Below are 23,175 nucleotides of genomic sequence, written 5' to 3'. Positions count from 1 at the left end.
GCAAGCACATAGGCGGGGCGCAGTGGCTTATGCCTGTAATCCCAGCACTTTGGGAGGGCGAAGCGGGCAGATCATGAGGTCAGTTCAAGACCAGCCTGGCCAACATAGTGAACCTTCGTCTCTAAAAATACAAAAAAATTAGCTGGGCGTGGTGGCACGCGCCAATAGTCCCAGCTACTTGGGAGGCTGAGGCAGGAGAATCGCTCGAACCCGGGAAGCAGAGGTTGCAGTGAGCCAAGATGGCGCCACTGCACTCCAGCCTAGGCGACAGAGTGAGACTCCATCTCGAAAATAATAATAAAAAAAAATGCAAGCACTGTGGAAGGTCAAGGTAAGAGGATCTTTTGTAGCCCAGGAGTTTGAGACGACCCTGGGCAACATGGTGAAACCCAGTGTCTACCAAAAACACACAAATTAGCCTGGCGTGGTGGTACCCGCCCGTTGTCCCAGCTCTTCAGGAGGCTGAGGCGGGAGGGTCGCTTGAGCCCGGGAGGTGGAGGCTACAGTGAGCCGTGATCGCGCCTTTGGACTCCAGCCTGAGTGACAGAGCAATACCCCATCTCTTAAAAAATAAAAATTCTAAAAGAATTATTCACGTTCTTAGGCCGGGCGCGGTGGCTCAAGCCTGTAATCCCAGCACTTTGGGAGGCCGAGGCGGGTGGATCACGAGGTCAGGAGATCGAGACTATCCTGGCTAACATGGTGAAACCCCGTCTCTACTAAAAATACAAAAAAAAAACTAGCCGGGCGTGGTGGCGGGCGCCTGTAGTCTCAGCTACTTGGGAGGCTGAGGCGGGAGAATGGCGTGAACCCGGGAGGCGGAGCTTGCAGTGAGCCAAGATCACGCCACTGCACTCCAGCCTGGGAGATACAGCGAGACTCCGTCTCAAAAAAAAAAAAAAAAAAAAAAGAATTATTCACGTTCTTCTGAAAATCAAATTTAACTGGGCGTCCTGTATTTTATCTAGCAACCGTATGGTGAGTGGTCTCAGAAGACCCGCGCTGGGTAGAGGGATCTGGGCTTGGAAATATCCCGGCCCGCCCCGCGTGGAGGCGGGGCCTGGGAAGTGGGCGTGGCATCAGCGGCTCCGCCCCGTCACGTGCCCACCGCGCCTGCCGCGCAGTCAGCCGAGTAGAGCGCCAGGCGGCTACGGCAGCTAAGGAGGCGGTGGCGCCCGCGGCCGCGGCGTCGGGGCTGAGGCGATGGCGGCGACTGCGGTGGCGGCGGGGGCGGGGGCTGTGGCGGGAACCGAGTCGGCCCAGGGTCCCCCGGGCCCGGCAGCGGCGCTGGAGCTGTGGCTCAGTGAGTAGCCTGGCAGGCCCTCCGCGCGGCCGCTGCGCCGCACGTGAGGCCTCACTTCCCGCCTCCCGGGGCCTTGCTTCTGGGCGGGCGGCCGCAGGGAAGGCTGGCGGCCGGGTAGGGGGTCTGGGCCCTGCGCGGTGGGGAGGATCGCCCAGAGGTCCGCGGAGAGACGCCCCAACCATCCGCCGGGGCTGCGGCCCCCGTCTGCGCTCTGCCCCTCCCCCTCCGCCCACCCGTCCCTTAGCCGCAGAACAGGACCCGGACCCCGACCCCGATACCAATGGCTACGTGACCTGCGCTTTCCTCTGCGCCAGGCACTGTGCTCACAGCGCCTCAGCCCTGCTTAATCCTCGTTCCTACCCCGAGCTGGCTTCTATTATTAACCCCACTAGGGAAGCGGGGACGTTGAGGCTTAAGGAGACGCAGTCGTGCATGACACGCAGTCTCTTTGGAGCTGAGAAAGATCTCTATCTGGCTACCGCGTCAAAAAGAGCTTTTTTACCTCTTGTGTTTACTTTGGCCAGACTTTTTTTTTTCAAATGCATATATATATATATATGTGTATATATATATATATATATATATATATATATTTTTTTTTTTTCCCCCCCTCTAAGAGACGGGGTCTCATTATGTTACCCTGGTTAGGCTCAAATCCCTTGGCCGGAATTCTTCTGCATGTCTCCTGTAAGCTTCACAGTAATCTTAGGGGCTATTATTATCTCCGTTTTACCAATGAGGGATTGAGGATAAAAAGGATAAATAATATTCCCTTTGTACCCAGCCCTGCTAGGTGCCGGGAACACTGAGAGGCATAACACAGGGTCCTTGCTCACAAAAACACTTTTTAGTGGGTACAGGCCGGCAGTCCCATCACCTTACTAACGGGATTGGCGAGGAGGAGGAGGGCGTTCGTTTCACCTGTTGTGGTAGAAGTTGGTTTACCTGGGGGTCGTCACAGCCGACCGCATTCCAGGCAGAAGAAACTGCATGTGCAAAAGCTGGGGACAAGAGAATGTGGAGCACTTCGGGAACAAGTAGGTCAGTCCGCTGGAGTGCAAGCCTAAAGCGCAGGAATCCGGGAAAGGCTGCACGGCTAATTGGGGCGAGATCTTCATGAGCCTTGTGTGCTGCAGAAAGGAGTTTGTTTTTTCCGAGGGCGGGGGAGCTGTTTGGGAGTTTTCAGCCAGAGAATCTGATCAAGGAAGCCTGTTAAAGGCGTCACTTGCAGCCATATGGTGCTAAGTTGGGCGGAGAGGGTGAGACTTAAGGCAGGGAGAGCAGCTAAAAAGCTCTTTTGGTGGTGGTTGGGGGTCGCAGGAGGACTAAGGCAGTGGGGAGAGGGAGAAGTAATGGGCAGGCGCAGTCAGCAGCCTCGGTGCCTTGGAATGGAGATAGGGGACAAGGAGAAATCTAGGCTAGATCGCAGATTTCAGGCTCGAGGAACTGGTGCGTTACAGATGTCTCCCCTGTGAGGAGGAGCTGGTTCAGACAGAGAAGGTTGAGATGTGGAGTTTGAGGTGCTTGTGGCATAGTCAAAAAAGAGATGCCCTCTAGGCAGCTGGTTGGCACCGGAGAGGGCGAGTGTGGGATGTACGGTTTGGGAGTCTGGTTCATTGGCAGTCAGCTTGCGGGAGAAGCTTGTGTATATTAAGAGCAGAGGTTTGGGGAGAGAGCGTGGGGAGCCCCAGCATTGAAGAGGCAGATGGGAAGAGAAGACTGAAGGCTGAGCAGAAACAGGCAGGGGGAGACCTGCAGGGGCACCCACTGATAGCAAAGGAGGGATGTGGTTGTAAGGTAATTTTGCTACTTAAAAATGGGGTAGAATGAGGAAGGAGAAGAGGGAACTTTGAATTTGGTAACCAACCAGTTATTTAAGGAGACGTCCTTGAGTTCAACAGTAGACAGAAGGTAGTAGTTTTAGGAGGCAATGGAGAACAGAAGGCTTAGACTGGAGTTGCAGGAAAAAAAAAAAAGGACTGGTCATGCCTGTAATCCCAGCACTTTGGGAGGCCGAGGTGGCGCGATCCTTTGAGGCCGGGAGTTTAAGACCGGCCTGGGCAACAGGGTAAAACCCCATCTCTACTAAAACACAAAAAATAGTCATGTGTGGTTGCACACACCTGTAATTCCAGCTAATTGGGAGGCTGAGGTGAGAGGATCGCTTGAACCCTTGAGGCAGAGGTTGTGGAAGTGGAGCCGAGATTGCACCACGGACTCCACCCTGGGCAATAAAGCGAGTCTGTCTCAAAATAAAAAAAATGTAGCCGGAGTAAGAGAAAGTAGCTGCCTCAGGTGGAGGAGATAAAAGGAGGGCTTGGGCTTGGAACTGCCCAAGGACACGGTTCTTCAACTCCAGCTTTTTTTGAAACAGAGTCTCACTCTGTTACCCAGGCTGGAGTGCAGTGGCACGATCTCAGCTCACTGCATCTTACCCCTCCTGGGTTCAAGCATTTTTTCCACATCAGCCTCCCCAGTGCTAGCTTTGTAAAAATTTTTATTTATTTATTTATTTATTGAGATGGAGTCTCGCTGTGTTGCCCAGGCTGGAGTGCAGTAGTGCCATTTCGGCTCATTGCAGCCTCCGCCTCCTGGGTTCAAGCAATTCTCCTGCCTCAGCCTCCCGAGTAGCTGGGATTGCAGGCACACGCCACCACAACGGGCTTGTGTGTGTGTGTGTGTGTGTGAGATGGAGTTTCGTTCCTGTCCAGGCTGGGGTACAATGGCATGATCTTGGCTTACTGCAACGTCCACCTCCCAGGTTCAACAAGCGATTCTCCTGCCTCAGCCTCCCAAATAGCTGAGATTACAGGTGTTAGCCACCACATCCGGCTAATTTTTGTATTTTTAGTAGTGATGGGGTTTCACCATGTTTGTCAGGCTGGTCTCAAACTCCTGACCTCAGGTGATCCGCCTGCCTTGACCTCCCAAAGTGCTGGGGTTACAGGCATGAGCCACTGCGCCCAGCCCAGGCTAATTTTTAATATGTTTTGGTAGAGATGGCGTTTTACCATGTTGGCCAGGCTGGTCTCAAACTCCTGACCTCAAGTTATCTGCCAGTCTTGGCCTCCCAAAGTGCTGGGATTACAGGCGTGAGCCACCGTGCCCGGCCTAATTTATTTTTTATTATTATGGTTTTTTTCATGGCGTATACATTGTATTAAGCTCCAGCTTTTGGGGGCAATGTCCCAAAGTTGCTAGATCTTCCTGTTTTTCAGGAACGACTAGAACCTATATTCTTAAGTGAAATCTCTTGGGTTTTCAGAAGTTGGCGCCGACTTTGGGCCATAATTTGGGGAAGGCCAGGCAGAATAAATGTGTGGGGAGGGTGCAGCCAGTGGCCTCCTCAGCCGTTTTTCATGAGGCTTGAATGTAGAAGGAGGGAGAAAGGGTAGCAAGAGGGAATTTAGGAGTAATGGAGATTGTTTTAGAAGGAGAGGGGCACATGTGAGCCCCCCTTCATGTTGATGTTCCTTTGGGGAACTGCCCCTCCCCAATTCTGGGTACAGTGTCCCATACATTGCAGAGGGGCCTGAAGGTGCTCAGAGCCAGAGCAAAAAGGGGGGACCTGGCCTTACAGAGAGGAAGGACACCTTTTGTTTTTCCGACTGTCTGGGGAAGGAGATCAAGATGATTGCACATGCAAACAAGTTTGTCCGTGCCACTATCACCACCTGAGTATTAGGTGCTCAAGTGGAACAGGGGACTTGAGGAAGGTGGGGAAGCGTGGGGGAGTGGCTGGTGAGGCAAACCGAAGGGGGCCCACCCAGACAGAGAGCTGGGTTTCTCAACCTTTGCATGAATGACATCTTGGTCTCAATAATTCTGTGTTGTGGGGGCTGACCTGTGCACTATAGGATGTTTAGTGGCATCCCTGGCCTAAACCCACTGGATACCAAAGCTCACACCCTTCCTCCCAGTCATGACAGCCAAAAATGTCACCAGATACTGCCACGTTTCCCCAGGGTTGAGTGGGATGGGATCACTCCTACCCATCTCCCTGCTGAGATCCTGCATTAGGACTGTGGAGTGCTGACTGGACATCAGGAATGTGGGTTGCAGTCTTCATGGCTGTATTTGTTGTTGTTGTTTTTCTTCTGAGAATAGGAGCAGAGAAGAAGTGAACGATGGGTTAAGCCAGATTTGTTGGGGATTGTGGGGCATTGGTGCTGCAATGGAGGGATAAGGGGGTCGTGGGATTGACGGTATGGCCAAGATGTGGGTGTAGTTGAAGGCAAATGCGCATGCGTCTGAGCTGGATGAAGTCACCAGGTGTTTGAGGAATGGCCAAGCTCAGGTCACTGGCCAAGCTCAGGTCCCTGCAAACAAGGCAGCGGTATCTTTAAGATGGGAAAAGAGTAATAAAACCTGTCCTTAGGGTTGTTGAAAGAATCAAAGACTTTGGTACACAGAAAGCACTTAAAATAGTGCCTTACTATGCTTGTAGTAAGTGCTCAAGAAGAGCCAGCTATTATTATCATTAGGCTTTTATAGCTGCAAGTAATCGAAACTAACTCATACCCATACTCACTTACCAAAAAAAGGAAAGTAAAGAAAGTCCCAGAGTAGGGGTGGGCTTAGTCCAGGAGCTCACTTCTTTAGGAGGCAATGACAAAGAAGTCATGGTTCACTTCTTTGAATTTTCTCTGCTTTGCTCTTGTCTGTACTGCAATCCCAGCAGAATTCATTTCTTTTCTCCATTGATTTGCAAGAGTTATTGCTCTTCTGCCTGTTGGCTTGGGTTTTGTGTCCACCTTGGAGTCAGCATGACCTGGGGTCCTGAAATATGAAGATGGCCAGACCTGGGGTGGGGTGCGGGTGGGGTGCAGTACCCAACCCAGGGCCAAGGGTGGGGAAGGTGAATGGGGGACGTAGAATTGAGGAGAGGGGTTGTTCCCAGAGGAATATCAGGAAGCTGTTACCAGAATCTCATGCCTTAAAAATACAAACGGCAGCGCCTGTGCATTCTGTCATTTGGTTCTGCAGCCTTTTTTTCCACTTCATGTATTTTGGTCATTGTTCCACATGACTGCAGATGTAGTCACCTTGTTCTTTTAAATGAAAAGCCTTAGATGCCCTGTTGTATGGGTGTCCTAGGATCCTTTTAACCGGGTCCCTGTTGGTGGACATCTTAGGTGTTGCTAGCCTTGTGCTGTTAAAAACAGGACTCCTCTTGGACTTTGGGATTCTAGCTCTGGTAGTGCTGCCAGGGAGGCCATGGCTTAGTAAAAGTTGGGTGCTCAGTAAATCTGTTTCTTCCTTCCACTTGGAATGATGTGTAGGACATTCCCATGCTGGGTCTTGGAGGTTTTCACATGTGCTGAATTGGATGATTGCCGGACTCTTGGAGTCCACATGTTCCTCCTGGGGAAGGAGTCCCCCTGCAGCGTGGACTGCTGAAGGATTGCATTCTGCTCCTTGGGGTGACCGCTTCCCTACAGCGTTGGGGCTCCCCTTGCTAGCACAGGCGGCTGCTGGTGCCAGTCATGACCCCGGTGGTTGGTTGGCAGCTGATGTGGGATGGTTTGGCTTCTGAATTAGTCAATCTTGGATGAGCCATTTCACTCACAGCTGGAGGTCTCAGCTGTTTTCTTAACACCTCTGGCCCTGTAGCACGCTTGAAATGAATCATACAAACACTGCTTTTAGTGAGGAAATACATGGCAGCAGTGTTATTTCTCAGCACCCCTCTGTCCTGCTCAAGTGCCAGCTATAAATAAACCACCTTGGAGTCTGGGATAGCCCAAAACAGAGAAGGCATCCTTTGAATTTCTCCCTGGCCATGCCCTGTCTGGCCCCTAGCTAGTCCTTGGAGCAGATTAGTATCAAACTGACCTGCGGGGGTTGCTGTGGCCTGGTCAGACCCAGCTGCTGGCCCCCTGGGGGTCATTTTTTGGATCTGCGCAAGTCCTCTGAAATAGTTTGTGCAGGCTGGGATTATGTGTTTAGGGGCCCAGTTATTTCAGACTGAGATAGCCATCTCCCCGTGATACCAGTATGTCCAGCCAGCTGGCCAAACACTGTCTAGCAAAAGAGGAATCATCTATTCAGTAGGTACCTGCCAGCAACTCTTCTAGGTGCTGGAGCCTGTGAGAGTGAATGAGACAGGCCTCCTTTTTGCCTTCAAGGAGTTTATGAGCGCGAAGATCAAGCTGGCTTCCAAGAGAGGCCCTAACTTTGTCAAGGAACTGAAGACCTCACCGCGAGAGTGGTTAGAAACACGTCCAGGCTGTGGAGCTGGGCCAGCCTGCAACTGAATTTTTGTTTCTGCCATTCCCTTGCTTTGTGGCTGGGTAGGTTTCTTCATCTGTAAAATGGTGTAGATGTTTGTGCCACCCTGGGTTCTGAGGTCATCTGGCATGGTACCTGGCTCATAGTCGGTACTTTTTCTTTTTTTCTTTTTTTTTTTTGATACAGAGTTTTGTTCTTGTTGCCCAGGCTAGAGTGCAATGGCATGATCTCAGCTTACCGCAACCTCCGCCTCCTGGGTTCAAGCAGTTCTGCTTTAGCCTCCCAAGTAGCTGGGACAACAGGCACGCAGCACTACACCTGGCTAATTTTGTATTTTTAGTAGAGATGGGGTTTCTCCATGTTGGTCAGGCTGGTCTTGAACTCCCGACCTCAGGTGATCTGCCCACCTCGGCCTCCCAAAATGCTGGGATTACAGGCATGAGCCACCGTGCCTGGCCTCATAGTAGGTACTTTTTAAAATGACAATGAACACCGTGACTTTTGAGCCATGATAAATCTTTTTGTTTTCTTCCCCGCCGCAGGAGAATCCGTTTTCCTTTTATTCATTATGCAGTGGGGCTAAAGTGCAGGGCACGAAGGCTTTTACACAAAATTTTAAGTTTTTATGTATAGGTTTTCATGGAAATTTAAACATTTAACAGTGATAGGGATAATAACCCATCATAAGTACATTATCACTAGGTTTCAGCAACTCTTTATTTTGCCATTTATTTTCAACTATCCAAATATTCTAGAAGTATTTTAAATCAAATATACAATATCATTAATTTTGGGAAAAAGTAACTATATCTGACAAGTAAAGATAAAAAGGAAAATACCATTATTACAACTAATACAATTTTCAATATGTAAAATAGATCGAATTATGTATTCACCAAAGAGTAGACTCTACAACCACTGAAGGCTTTGCATGAAATGTTTTGACATGGTTCATCCAACATTTCATCTTCAGACACAAAAAATCAATACATGAAAATATTTAATTACATATAAAGGGCCATCGACTATGGTTGGAGGAGGAAATTGCAAATCAACAGTGGGATATTCCAAACCACTGTATTGTGAAAGGAAACCCAAGAAAGAAAATAGGAATTACTATTGTTCCCGATAAAAGGAAAGGAAAGGTAACTCCTAGAGAGCCACTCCCTCACTTTGCCGTATTCAGATGTCTAGAACAAGGCACAGGTCTGGCCATATCCAAGGGAAGACGAGGATTCAGAGTATAACAAAAGATAGCAGAGATCATGGGGTGTCTTAGGATTCTGTCCCCCACATCCATCCTTGCACAAAAACTTAATCTAACATCTCACATTGGTGGGGATCTGGTGTTCTTGTAAGAAAAAAAGTCTCAGAAAATGTTTCCCTTGTAGACTCTGGGGCAGTTGATCCTCAGCACTTTCTGTTTTGGAAGCCAGAAAATTCTTTCTTGATTGAGAAGGGGGGCAGTCTTGTGCACCATAGGATTCCCATTGTTGACTGCATGTCAGTGGGTGCCACCAGTTATTAAAACCAGAAATACCTGGGCAAACTTCCTCAGGATGCAGAAGCTGCTCCCGTGAGAACCGCTGCTCCTCTCCATATGTGAACAGACTGACAGATGCAGGCAGCACCAGCAATCTCTTGAACCACTGAGGTGCACTGGAAAATGTGAGTCACAGTGTGTCCCTGTGTTAGAATTATTAAGAGGCTTTTGTTTTGTTGACAAGAGCTGAGACCATACAATGCACCACGACAAGATTCGCTGGGAAAATGATCTTTTCATAAAGTTTTGAACCCAGATGTTCCTCCTTTGTTGTTTTCCTGGAACTGGGTAAATTCAGTTTTCACTTCCATAGCTCCCCTAACAATCCCAAGGCCAGGTCTTTTACTGCTTCCCTAGGTGGCGTGACCATTATCAGCCTGGGGGAAGATGAGCTGATTTCATCTCTTATCGGTCTGGGGGAAGATGAGCTGATTTCATCTCTTCCTTTATAACCATGACATGGGGGCCTCATTTCACATGCACAGATACCCTCCAAAGACTAGATGAGCAGGCCTGAGCCACCCTGGTGCTTGGAGTAGTGACAGCTGTGCCCCGATGCCACTCTCTTCCCACCATTGTTGAGTTTTGGGCCATCATGCATTCAGTGCTTCAGTGGACAGAGAACCAAACGCAGGTGCTCTCACAAATCTGGAGCCAATTAAAGTTTTTTGGACTCCAGCTCAGCTCAGACCACTGTCACCAGCTAGGGACTGTGGACACCACTGGTACCTGCTTGAGACTGTGGGTGACTGTGGGCTCTGAGCAGGGATGTGCTGTGTCCATGTGACACTCCTTCTCCCCAACAGTTCAAGAAGGTGGTGCCCTAGGAATGCCATCTGGACCCAGTGGAACAAGAAGGGCAGAAAGCACCTGGCACCCACTGTTCATACCACTGTCACCCAGTTTCACAATATGGCTAACGTGAAGATGTTTCCTCTCGATGAAAATCTAAACAACAACAACAAAAAAAGAAAAAAAGAAAAGCCTAGTTTTGTTGTTTCTCTCAGCAGAAGTGATATTTTCTAGTCTTTACAGTTGAGAAGTTCAGGATTTTATAACGTTAATTTCTCTCTTTAAGATGGCATTAGTGCACCGAATACCAATGAAATTCATGCTGATAGCCCTTGTCATAGCAGCGGCATGTCAATGCAAGTCTTTGTATTCACATGGCGGCGGTGACACAGCCTCCAGTTCCTGTGCTTTATCTTTGTGAAGAAAACTAAATAGAAAATACAGGTCACGGTCATTTGCCAAGGCATGCAGGTCGAAGTAATATTTTGTATAAACACTGGCAGACACATGAATATTAAACTCAAGTGGCTCCAAAAAACACTTCTCCATCTTGCTCATGTTCTCAACTGCCATGTCCTTGGGATTCTGGCTGTCATCCACACTCCACAGACCACGAGTTCTCCAAACCTTGGAGGCAAGAAGCATGGCTCCGAGGGCAATCTTTTTCCAATTAGTAGGACAAAGATCGATGTTAGCATTAGTTAAAAATCATTGGATGTACACCAAAGCAACGACTGCACATGGAGCTGTTAGTTTTATGACTTGAAAGAGTACAGAAATATCTGAAAGTACAGTTGCGTTTGGGATCATGCTCGAAGGATTTGCCTGGAACCTTCTCTTGTGAAAGTAGATATATTGGCTTGTCAAAAATAGCCACAGATCTATTTGCATATCTGTGCTTTGTGTTGTAATATATTGCCAAAGTCACACTTTCTAATGTGTGTCTAAGATCAGGCTGGCTGACTGTGCTGTTATCTAGCAGTATGGTGGAACAAGAGCTGTATTTTCTATCAAGATGCCATGGAGGTATATAATATAGGTGAGAGCTCCTCCTCTTTTCTTGCACACTCATTTGATATTTTCTCAAAAAGAGTGTGCTTTCCCTTGGATGGTCAGAAGCAAAATATTTGAGCATCTCCTGGTCACTGATGTGCTGCAGGTCATGGCCCTCACGGGCTCCTAAATCCGGCTAGGCAGGCTCCACAGCAGTGGGGTGTGGCACTACTGCCACCTCCGCCTCCATGATGTTATAGCTGCAGGGCGGTTCCGCCCACCGCACCCTGCATTGGCTTTGCTTGGGGCTGGCATTGGGGAGCAGCATGTTCCATCTGTTGCACCTCTGCTCCTCTCTGCCTTGGCCTGCAGCTTTGCTTGACGCTGCCTCATAGATGTCAGCACTGCAGGACAGCTCCCCAGACCCCCTGTGCTGGCCCCGCTTGGGGCTGGCATTGGGAAACAGCATGTTCCATCTACTGCACCTCTGCTCCTCTCTGCCTTGGCCTGCACCTCTGCTTGCCACCGCCTCATAGATGTCAGAGCCGCAGTACAGCTCCGCAGACCCCCTGGGCAGACCCTGCCTGGGGCTGGCGTTGGCATACAAGCAACAGCTCAGCGTGTTCCCCATGAGGCAGCTCGGCTCCTGGCTCCTCTCCTCTCTGGCAACTTGGGCCTTCCCTTGCTTCCAAGTCTGCAGAGCTCAGCACTTCCACCTCTTCCCAGCAAAGGCATGCTGGCAGGGCTAGCGCCTGGCTATGGGGCTGCACTCCACCAGCAGCGCACAACCCCCCTCAGCCGCCTCCCCGAGCTGACTTGTCTACAAGGGTCCCTTGGGAACCTGTTTGGTTTCTTTAGAATGGGTCTAGATGCAGCAAGCCTGAGAGCTGTGATTGCGGAGAAGAGAGCACACAGGGAGCTCCTCCTGCCACTGCTTCCCACCAACTGAAGGAGGTTGCCCTGCCAACCACCAGAGCTCCCTCCTGGTTCCCAGGAACCTATCAGGCCCAGAGTCCCCTCCACGCGCCCTCGCCCCCATTGTGATGTGGGAGGCTAGGCACGTGGCTCACCAGTTTCCGCCCTGCCGGCGGCCCCGCCCCTACCTTTCATTCAATTGCTGGCTGCTGGGAGCTTTCAGGTTTTTCCAATGTGAGGAACATCTTACGGTTTCAGCAAACGAAGAGGCTTATGTAAAACCAAGCCAGGCAGGGTGGCTCACATCTGTAATCCTAACACTTTGGGAGGCTAAGGCAGGTGGATCACAAGTTCAGGAGATCAAGACTATCCTGGCTAACATGGTGAAACCCTGTCCCTACTCAGGTGATCCGCCTGCCTCGGCCTCTCCAAAGTGCTGGGGTTACTGATAAATCTTGATTGAGTCCTCATGATACAAGTTCTAGCAAATAAGAAAGAAACCTCCTTACGGTTTGTAAATTATTTTGCTGTTTGGCCTTGGTTAAGGGTTTGGAACGTAATTTAACCTCAGAGATTTTTTCTTTCTTTAAGAAAGCTGGTGTCGTCTGGGTGTGGTGGCTCACGCCTGTAATCCCAGCACTTTGGGAGGCCAAGGCGGGCAGATCACGAGGTCAGTAGTTCGAGACTAGCCTGGCCAATATAGTGAAACCACGTCTCTACTAAAAATACAAAAAATTAGCTAGGTGTGGTGGCGGGCACTTGTAATCCTAGCTACTTGGGAGGCTGAGGCAGGAGAATCACTTGAACCCGGGAGGCGGAGGTTGCAGGGAGCCAAGATCGTGCCACTGCACACCAGCCCAAGTGACAGAGCGAGACTCCATATTAAAAAAAAAAAAAAAATCTGGTGCCCATCAGTGCTGTGTCTCTTTTACTTGGCAGCCAGGGAGGAGGGAGAAGGCTGGATTCTGTGAGGGGAGTTTGGGCCATGCCTCCTGTTCTCTGCTTCTCCCGTTCTCTCCCTGCCTCCCCCTGTGCTCTCCCTGCCTCTCCTGTTCTCTCCCTCCAGGTCCAGTCACATGTGAGATCAGAATTCTTTTGAAGTGTCAACTTTGACCTTGTAGTGAACTGAAACAGAAGCTTAAATGGTATAGACTTTAGGTGATTCAGACATAATCGCTGAGAATCACTGCTTTAAATAATTTATTTGATGAGTTTCTATTTTGTACCTATGGGTAAGGCACTGTAAGGAAGATATGGTTTCTGCCCTCAAGGTTTCATTCTCTTTAGGTAGGACAAAGCATGTGTACATATTACAGTAAAATCCAGAGACTGTACATAATAATGAACAATTATCTTTTATAGACCTCTTAACTGCATGGTCCTGTACTAAGCATTTTAGACACCTTCTCCTTTAAATCATATGACAGTCCCATGAGGAAGGTACTATTTTCCCTATTTTATTTTTTCATTTGGAGAGATGGGGCCTCACTATGTTGCCCAGGTTTGTCACGAACTCCTGGGCTCAGGCAATCCTCCTACCTTAGCCTCCCAAAGTTCTGGGATTACAGGCATGAGACACTGTGCCCAGACTGTTTTTATTATTATTTTTGAGACAGGGTCTCATTTTGTCCTCCCAGGCTGGAGTGCAGTGGCACAACCATAGGTCACTGCAGCCTCGACCTCCTGGGCTCAAGTGATCCTCCTGAGTAGCTGGGACTGCAGGTGAGTGCCACCATGCCTGGCCTTTTTTGTTTGTTTGTTTTTTTGGAGACGGAGTCTCACCCTGTCGCCCAGGCTAGAGTGCAGTGTCGTGATCTTAGCTCACTGCAACCTCCGCCTCCCGGGTTCAAGCGATTCTCCTGCCTAACCCTACTGAGTAGCTGGGACTACTGATGCATGCCACCATGCCCAGCTAATTATTTGTATTTTGGTTGAGACAGGGTTTCACCGTGTTGCCCAGACTGATCTCCAAGTCCTGAGTTCAGGCAATCCACCCTCCTCGGCCTCCCAAAGTGCTAGGATTAAGGCGTGAGCCACTGTGCCCAGCTGTCTAATTTTTTAAAAAAATTTCTGTGGAGATTGGGTCTCGTTATGTTGCTCTGGCTGGTCTCGACCTTCTAGACTCAAGCAGTCCTCCTCTCTTGGCTTCCCAGAGTGCTGGGATCACAGGCATGAGCTCCAGCGCCTACTCCTATTTTATTTTATATTTGAGGAACTGAGGCTCAGAGAGTCCAAGTACCTGTGACTAATAAGGGGTGTAGCTGGAAATCCCTATCGGAGAAGGGGCAGATAAAATATCTGTTCAGAGGAGGGGGAGACAGCTTTTGTTTTATGGGGACGGGAGATAAAAAGATCAGAGAAGTCTTTAGGGTGGAATGTGAATTGGAACTCAAGGGTAGATAGGATTTTAAGATACAGAACATAGGGAGAGAGCTTTGGGGGAGTGGGGAGGAGAATATAGGAATCACTGATCCTTCCCTCGCCCTTGTGTTCTCTCTTCACTTAGAATGGAGTCAGTGGGCAGGAAGATGGTAATTACCTGTCCGATGACTCTCCCTGTCTGGATACACGACTTCCACGTGACATAAATGTGACTGCAGTCAGGAAAAGTTCAACTCTGGGCTGTGTTGAGTAATCAGAGGGAGAAGCAGTGGGGCTGTTGTAGCGAGAGGGAGTTTTCTGCAGGAGCTGGAAGTTCAGACGGGTCTGGAAGAATATGGATAGGGCACTGAAAGGCACAGAGCTGACACTCCGGCCAGGAGAATAATGGTATCAGAAGTACTGCCCCGAGAAGCAACACCTCATTTCCAGAGCCTAAAAGAGCTGCTCTGTCAGAACTAGTACGGTTTCTCATCGGAGCAGCTGGTCAGGCCAGGACTGGATGGCCAGAGGGGAATTGGAAGGGTTGTTGTTTTGTTTTTTTGTTTTTGAGACAGGGCCTTGCTCTGCCGCCCAGGTTGGAGTGCAGTGGCCTGATCTCGGCTCACTGCAGCCTCAACCTCCCAGGCTCACGCAGTCTTTCCACTTCAGCTTCCTGAGTAGCTGTGACTGCAGTCACATGCCACCACGCCCAGCTAATTCTTTTTTTTTTTTTTTTGAGATAGACTCTCGCTCTGTTGCCCATGCTGAGTGCAGTGGTGCCATCTCAGCTCACTGCAACCTCCACCTCCCGGGTTCAAGCAATTTTCCTGCCTCAGCCACCTGAGAAGCTGGGATTACAGGAACACTCCACCACGCCCAGCTAATTTTTGTATTTTTAGTAGACACAGGGTTTCACCATGTTGGCAAGGCTGGTCTCAAACTCCTGAACTCAGGTGATCTACCTGCCTCTGCTTCCCAGAGTGCTGGGAATACAGGCGTGCGCCGTTGTGCCTGGTCTTAATTTTTTTAAATGTTAGTAGATACGTGATTTCCCCATGTTGCCCACACTGGTCTCAAACTCCTGGGCTCAAGTGATGCACCTCAGTCCCATGAAGTGCTGGGATTACAGGTGTGAGCCACCGCGCTGCCACTAGAAGGTTTATGAATGGGCAGGATTATATTCCTTCTGGTGGCGTGTTCTTGTCTTCCTGTTACACAGTTGAGACGCTTCCAGGTGGCCTCTCTTCTGTCTCCGCTGGTCGCAGGCCAGGTGGGGGCATCCCAACTCGGGTGTGAAGACAACACCCGGGCCAACCTCTACACTGAAAGTGAAGCCACTGTCAGGGGAATAACTTGTCAGGTAATTTTTTTTTGAGACAGAGGCTGCCTCTGTCTCCCAGGCTGGAGTGCAGTGGTGCGATCTCGGCTCACTGCAACCTCTACCTCCCAAGTTCAAGTGATTCTCCTGCCTCAGCTTCCCAAATAGCTGGGATTACAGGCATGCCTCACCACGCCGGCTAATTTTTTTGTATTTTTAGCAGAGATGGGGTTTCATCATGTTGGTCAGGCTAGTCTCAAACTCCTGACCTCAAATGATCCCCCCACAGCCTCCCAAAATGCAGGGATTACACGCATGAGCCACTATGGCCAGCCAGCTGTTCTTTAATTTGCTGGTTCATTCAATTAGCAAATATTCAGTAAGGGCATACCATGTGCCCAACACTGTGCTGGATGGTGGTGGGCAGCGTAGGCACAATTCCTCTCCTTCCAGCTGTCTGCCCACTGGTCTGATCCTGTAGATCCGTGATAAGACAGCCCTTGGCCACCGTGTGTATGGGGAGGGGTGTAAATTTCTTCTTCTTATGCATATTCTAACTTTATTATTTATTTGACAGACAAAGCCACAGACCCAAGCATGTCGGAACAGGATTGGTCAGCTATCCAGAATTTCTGTGAGCAGGTGAACACTGACCCCAATGGGTAAGGTGACTTACACATAGTTGACTCTGGGGGTACCCCACACTGAGTGTAGGCCTTTGTCTCTCAAGACTGTTTTAGGGTTAAGTTCTCTAGGCAAGGCTTGGAGGCTCATGCCTGTAATCCCAACACTTTGGGAGACCAAGGCGGGAGGATCGCTTGAGCCCAGGAGTTTGAGACCAGCCTGGGTGACAGAGTGAGACCCTGTCTCAAAAAAATAGAAATACAGTCAGGCCGGCATTCATGCTGTCATTTTCCCCCATAATCCTGAGAATGTTATTTTTCTAAAATTAGCAAATTCATGTGGGGGAAAAAAAACACAGGATAGCTCATTTGCAACTAGCAGTTATTAATTTTAAATAGTGTTATAAAACACTAATGCTGAGGAGAACTCTGAATGTTACTGATACAATATAGACACGTTACCTATTTAAGAGATCGGTGTGTTCTCCACCATTTAAATGTAATCTTAAGAAAAAGGAAAGGGGGAAGGTTTTACTGAATTCTATTTCCACAGCATCTGGATAGGACCTGAAGACTCAGAATCAAGTGAGTCATCCAGATGTTTTGTTTTTGTTTTGTTTTGTTTTCTTTTCTTTTTTTTTTTCTTTTCTTGAGACAGAGTCTCACTCTGTCACCCAGGCTGGAGTGCAATGGCGCGATCTCAGCTCACTACAACCTCCACCTCCTGGGTTGAAGTGATTCTCTTGCATCAGCCTCCTAAGTAGCTAGGATTACAGGCACGTGCCACCACACCTGGCTAATTTTTGTATTTTTTTAGTGGAGATGGAGTTTCACCATTTTTGCCAGGCTGGTCTCAAACTCCTGACCTCAGGTGATCCAACTGCCCTGGCCTCCCAAAGTGCTGGAATTACAGGTGTGAGCCACTGTGCCTGGCCCATCCAGATGTTTAATCTGTGTGGTGTCACATATTTGGCCAGTTTGAACCCAGAGTTTGATCGCACTTTCTGCTCTAGCATTTCCTGGGCATTTATCACAGCCATACAGGGCCTGTGCTGCTCTGGCTATGCGTGGGAATGGGCTGGGACTGGAAGCTTGGAGTTTGGGGGCTGGGGGTTGGCTGAGGTGAGGGCAGTATGCCCTGGGCAGGAGGAGGAACTTGTGTGCTGTAGGTGCAACCAGGGTGGGTGGGAGGTGGCCGTCTCCAGGGCCCCCACGAGGGCTGTTTGTCAGGCACACTCCACCTCTGCTTTTGGACACCAGCCCCTGGAAGAAAAGTGACTTTACTGAGCATGCTCAGCCACTTGGGTTAGTTTCTTCTTGCCTGCCCAGAGTCTAGGTCTTTTTGTTTCCCTATAGCCCCACACATGCGCCCTGGCTACTGGCCCACAAGATCCAGTCTCCGCAAGAGAAGGAAGCTCTTTATGCCTTAACGGTGAGTTTGGCTTGCCTTGTAGCCTAAGCTTTCCTATCCTTGTCCTATAGAGAGCTGAGAAGCACTTTGCTTCCACCCAGATCCTTTCCATTGGGGCTGGGAGCTCCTCTGAGAGGTTCACCTTCACAGCAGGTTGGAGGAGGGAGTTCTGGGCCAGGGTCCCCACCCTTCTTCTCTTTCTCATCTGTTTCTTCAGGACAACATTGAGTCTACTGTGGGAGAAGGAAAGGAAGGTTTTATTTCATTTGCCCTTCTTAGACCAGGGCTGGCAAGTTCATGTGCCCTGTCTAAAGAGGGCAGCTCTAGCACAGGGCCCACTGACTGTTGGCAGGTATGAGTATGGGCTCAGGATTGCTAGTTTAGGTCTTTGTATATGTTTGAGAGTTTAGATGTTGGTGACTAATTTTCAGTGTTGAAAGCCGTAGTATGGACCAGAGGAGGGGTCTGCAGGCCCAGCTTGCCTCTTGAGTGCCAGTGGGTGATATCTGGCTGGTCTTGGGCACTGGATACCAGATTTCTGCCTCTGGGGAGGAGTTGGTTCTTGAGCCACTTTTACCTCTCAAAGGGTCTCCTTAAAGGTGGAGTGACCTCAGGGTTTGACATACACCACTAAGCTCTTTCCTGGGCATAAACCTGAGGCAGTTATAGCAAGATTGAACAGGGGGCATTTTTTTCTTGATCTGAAAAAGTCCTCTTCATCAAAACTTCAGTGTCCTCATAGGCTTGAGGCAGGGTTAGCCGTGGTTCCAGCGCAGTCTCCAGCAAGTGGTTACCAGTCTAGAGGGGAGCCTGGGACCACTGGCTTTCCACCTTCTCACGGGGGTCCTGTGTCTATGCAGGTGCTGGAGATGTGCATGAACCACTGTGGGGAGAAGTTCCACAGTGAGGTGGCCAAATTTCGTTTCCTGAACGAACTGATCAAAGTGTTGTCCCCAAAGGTGAGTACCTGGGCTTGGCTCTGCCCACTGTGCCACACCTATGCCCGCCATCAAACTCCTGGTGCCCTCCTCAGGCCAGAGGCAGGCCCACACATGGGCAAAACCTGCTCCTGCCTGTGAAAGCGCTCTTCTTTCCAAGCTCTAGGAAGAGGCTCTGCTCATCAGCTGACCTGTGCCCCTCACTGTTAGCGTTTTCACATTTCCCCTGTAAGAAGGCCATGGAGACATGTGGCCTAGAGGAGATGAGGAACTCCAGCTTGGAGGCACAGGTTCCTGGTAGAGACAGTGAGAGATCCCAGGGGTGGCCTGAAGTTATCCTATCACCTCCTCCCTTGTCCTCTGCACCTGTCCTTCTGGCCCCTGTCTTAGCTCAGCCAGTCTCAGGTAACCAACATTGAGCCCTGCCTTACTGTGTTCTCACAACAGTGCTGACACTGACTGTGGGTCCCACAGTTCATTTCAGTTCTGATGCTCCTCAGAGCTGCATACTACCCAGACCCCATGCGGTGAGGGCTCAGTGCTGCTTAGGCTTCCCATGTTTCAGCTGCCAGCCATGAGTCTCATGTGTCCTCAAACTGCTGCACTTCTGCATCCCCAGCTGCAGATTCAGGGGTTCCCATGAACGCCCCGCCTCCCGCCGCCGCACAGATTCCATAATTCCCTAGAATGATTCACATAGACAGGAAAGCACTATACTTTCTATCCCTGTTTTATTATAAAGGATACAAATGGAAGCAATGCATAGGCAAGGTCTTGGTGGGGCAAGAGGGGACAGATCTGCTGTCCCTCTCCTGGACTCTGAGCTTGCCGTCCTCCCATCGTAGGTTCAACTGAGAGGTTCTCTGAGCTTCCTTGTTTCAGTGTTTTTTCTGTTTTGTTTTTTTTTTTTAACACATCATTGCTGGCTTGAACTAGCTCTAGGTTTTATTACCTAGGCATGATCCGTCGAATCATTGGCCACGTAGTTGAACTCAATCTCTAGTTCACACCCCCCTGCCTGCCCCTGCCACCTCCGTCGGTGGGGATGTGAGGGCACGGGTCAGGGGATGGGGCTGAAAGTTTCAGCCCTCTGATCACAGGGTTGATCTCTTTGGAGTGGCCAGCCCTTGAAACTCTCTAGGCACTCACTGTAAGTCATTAGTGAAAACTCAGGTGCACCCTGCGAGAGTGTCTCTTGAATAACAAGACACTCTTATGACTCAGGAAATTCCGAGGGTTTCTGAAGTTCTGTGCCAGGAACTGAAACAAAGACCAAGTTTTATTATTATATTCTTGTCTGAGGCATAAAAATGACTGTCTCCAGTGGTGTAGAACAGGCTCTGACCTAGGCCTCTGCATGGTGGGGTTTAGTGTGAGTATTGTGGAGATCAATTCCTTGAATGCCGGGAAGGACTCCGGGGCTGGGCACCAGATGGGGTGGCCTCTAGTCTCTCCTCACACTCGTACTGCTCGTGTCTCTGGGCCTCAGCAGCTACCTCTTCAGTTAAAGTGTCGGTCTCCCAAGTCTCTTCCAGCTCTAGAATTCTCTTTCCTTTTTACTTTCAGTACCTGGGGTCCTGGGCCACAGAAAAAGTTAAAGGAAGAGTCATTGAAATACTCTTTAGTTGGACAGTCTGGTTTCCGGAAGACATCAAGATCCGAGATGCCTATCAGATGCTGAAGAAACAAGGTCTGACTTGCGTTACTGTGTCGTATTTCCTCTTGGCTTGGCCTATATCTTCCTGCTTTTTCGTCTGCCTTATAATTTTTGTTGAAAGCTGGACTTCTTATGTAGGACCATAGACACTGAGGTAGAGTTTTGTTTTTTTTTTACGCAATAAATCTTTTATCTACTTACCTTTAAAAGCCATAGTGCAAACCTAGAAAGATGATGTAAGGCTTGCTTTTTTCCCTGTTGCTTGGATCATAGGAAACCACAGCGTGAGAAAAGTCAAAATACAAGCTACGTATGTCACTAAAGCACTTATTTATCTTTTAAAATTCTTGGTTGCTTAAAAACTAACCTTTTCTTTTTTTTTTTTTTTTTTTTTTTTTTTTTTGAGACAAGGTGTTGCCCCATCACCTAGGCTGGAGCACAGTGGTGGAGTCATGGCTCACTGCAGCCTCGACCTCCTGGACTCCAGCCATTCTCCTGCCTCAGCCTCCCAAGTAGCTGGGACTACAGACGTGTGCCACCATACCCAGCTGATTTATTCACTTATTATTCTCCCACCCGCACCCCAACACACACACACACACACACACACACACACACACACACACTCACTCACTCTCCCTCTGTCTCTCTCTATCTCTGTCTCTGTCTCACTTGCTCTCTTACTTACACCAAATATTTTTATTTTTTGTAGAGACAAGGTCTTGCAATGTTGCCCACACTGGTCTCAAACTCCTGGGCTCAAATGATCCTCCCACCTCAGCCTCCCAGGCGTGAGCCGCCATGTCCATCTTTAACCTCTTTTCCTGAAATAGTGGAACCTTACTGTGAAGTACAGATAAATGCTACCTATGAGCCAGAGTGTGAAAAATGCTATTGTGATAAAAGTAACAATGTGCAGACAGATCTTTCAGTACTTTTTTTTTTGAGACAGAGTCTTACTCTGTCGCCCAGGCTGGAGTGCAGTGGGATGATCTCCATTCACTGCGACCTCTGCCTCCTGGGTTCAAGCGATTCTCTTGCCTCAGCTTCTCAAGTAGCTGGGATTATAGGCACCCGCCACCATGCCCGGCTAATTTTTGTATTTTTAGTAGAGATGGGGTTTTACCATGTTGCTCAGGCTGGTCTTGAACTCCCGACCTCAAATGATCCGCCTGCCTCAGCCTCCCAAAGTGCTCAGATTACAGGCGTGAGCCACTGTGCCCAGCCGTGGATTTATTTTTAATTGACACATACTTATACACATTTATTGGAGACAATGTGATATTTTGGTTCATGCATACAATGTGTAGTGATCAAATCAGGGTAATTGGCATATCCATCAGTGAGGTAAGGAGTTTTTAATCCCTGGAATTGGGTAGAGCTTTCCTTTTGGTAGGCAGGATTTGAACTGGGTGTGAGATTTGTTGTTGCTGTAGTTACATCAGACTTCAGATTCCTCTGGTGTTAGCCTGTATTTAGGTTGGGGGCTAGTTTGTTAGTTTTTTCAGGATCTGTTCTCTCAGCTGTAGGTCTTCACTTTCCTCTGCACCTCAGAGAGAGCCTTTCTCGTTGTTCTTGCCACTTGTAGCAGTAGACAGCTGTCCCTTGTCAGAGGGATAGGGTGGTGGGCAGGGCCAGTCTTTGTTCTGGTTCACCCTGGTTCTTAGGCAGGCACTGCATCCTGGGTCTTGGTAGGATCTGTTTGTGATCCTGCCTCACCCCAGTGTAGATCTGGGTCCAGGACATAATTCCTGCTCCTCCTCCTAGGGTACTAGGGTTTGTTTTTGTTTTTTCTCCCCTATTTCTTCTCTAGCTGCTGTGGGTTCCACCAGTGTTCTAAGGCTGCAGCGTTTGTTCCTCTTCTCCCTGTAATCCTGCCTTCAGGCCTTCCCGCTGTTTTTGTGAGCCTCTGGAGAAGAGCTTATTTTCTTTCTGTTGCAGCCTCCAGAAATTCTGTATTCTCTTGGCAGCTCACACTGGCCTGTAAACAATTTTAAAATAATTCTAGCTTAGTTGTTACTATTGGTATTGCCTTTTGTCAATCCTTGGAGGTTGTTTTTTTCCTTAGATTTCAAGTTACTTGGTTGTTGCCCTGTGATCTGAGCTCTCTGATGGATTCAAAGAAGTTGTAGGCTGGGCATGGTGGCTCACGCCTATGATCCCAGCACTTTAGTAGTTTGAGGTGAGGAATCTCTTGAGGCCAGGAGTTTCAGACCAGTGTGGGCAACATAGCGAGACCCCATCTCTACAAAAAAATTTTTTTTTTTTTTTTTTTTTTTTGAGACGGAGTCTTGCTCTGTCACCCAGGCTGGAGTGCAGTGGCCGGATCTCAGCTCACTGCAAGCTCCGCCTCCCGAGTTGACGCCATTCTCCTGCCTCAGCCTCCCGAGTAGCTGGGACTACAGGCGCCCGCCTCCTCGCCCGGCTAGTTTTTTGTATTTTTTAGTAGAGACGGGGTTTCACCGTGTAGGCCAGCATGGTCTGGATCTCCTGACCTCGTGATCCGCCCGTCTCTGCCTCCCAAAGTGCTGGGATTACAGGCTTGAGCCACCGCGCCCGGCCTACAAAAAAATTTTTAAAAAATTAGCTGGGTGTGGTGGTACCCACCTGTAGTCCCAGCTACTTGGAAGGCCAAGGTGGGAGGACTGCTTGAGCCCAGGAGTTTGAGCTGCAGCAAGCTGTGATCATACCACTGCACTCTAGCCTGGGAGACAGAGCAAGAATCTGTCTCAAAAACAACAAAAATGTTGTGAATTTGCGCACTTTCCAGTGTTTTGTTGTTGTCACAGTGGGGGTGATAGTTCCCACCCTTGTGTGTCCTGTTTGGAAGATGGGAATCTGAATTCCTTTTTATATTGGGCTCTTAAAAAAAGGAACCCGGGTTCAGAATGGACTGTTGTTCCCTGTCACATGCACTCAGCATTTTCAGGAGCTTCATCAGGGACCCTCCAGACGCTTTTGATCCCTGGGAGGTTATGTAGCTGGATAAACTGATTCATGTTTTTATAGCATAGGGCCCACAGACTGCAGGCCTTCAGGACTGGCTCTTCTCTGACATAGTTGGCTCTGATGTCCCGGGCACCATGGTGG

General features: G+C 49.2%; 1 protein-coding gene across 2 annotated transcripts in view; it reads left to right on the top strand.

Moving 5' to 3' along the window:
* The first annotated feature begins 1,119 nt into the window (after positions 1-1,119).
* The window catches only part of LOC105485018 (golgi associated, gamma adaptin ear containing, ARF binding protein 2), a 46,473-nt gene continuing 24,417 nt past the window's right edge, over positions 1,120-23,175 (top strand). The window contains exons 1-5 of one of the 2 annotated variants that reach the window (XM_011747173.2): positions 1,120-1,303; positions 16,034-16,118; positions 17,436-17,511; positions 18,351-18,449; positions 19,995-20,118. In XM_011747173.2, coding sequence (XP_011745475.2) covers positions 1,204-1,303; positions 16,034-16,118; positions 17,436-17,511; positions 18,351-18,449; positions 19,995-20,118 — 484 coding nt within the window. In that variant the 5' untranslated portion in view covers positions 1,120-1,203. Of the gene's footprint in view, positions 1,304-9,106; positions 9,203-16,033; positions 16,119-17,435; positions 17,512-18,350; positions 18,450-19,994; positions 20,119-23,175 lie in introns of those variants that run through there. The other variant, XM_024793875.2, reaches the window with a different exon arrangement.

Source organism: Macaca nemestrina, chromosome 18 (genome assembly GCF_043159975.1).
Source record: "Macaca nemestrina isolate mMacNem1 chromosome 18, mMacNem.hap1, whole genome shotgun sequence".
In the NCBI taxonomy this organism is placed as follows: domain Eukaryota; kingdom Metazoa; phylum Chordata; class Mammalia; order Primates; family Cercopithecidae; genus Macaca; species Macaca nemestrina.
This window is presented reverse-complemented; position numbering and strand designations above follow the sequence as displayed.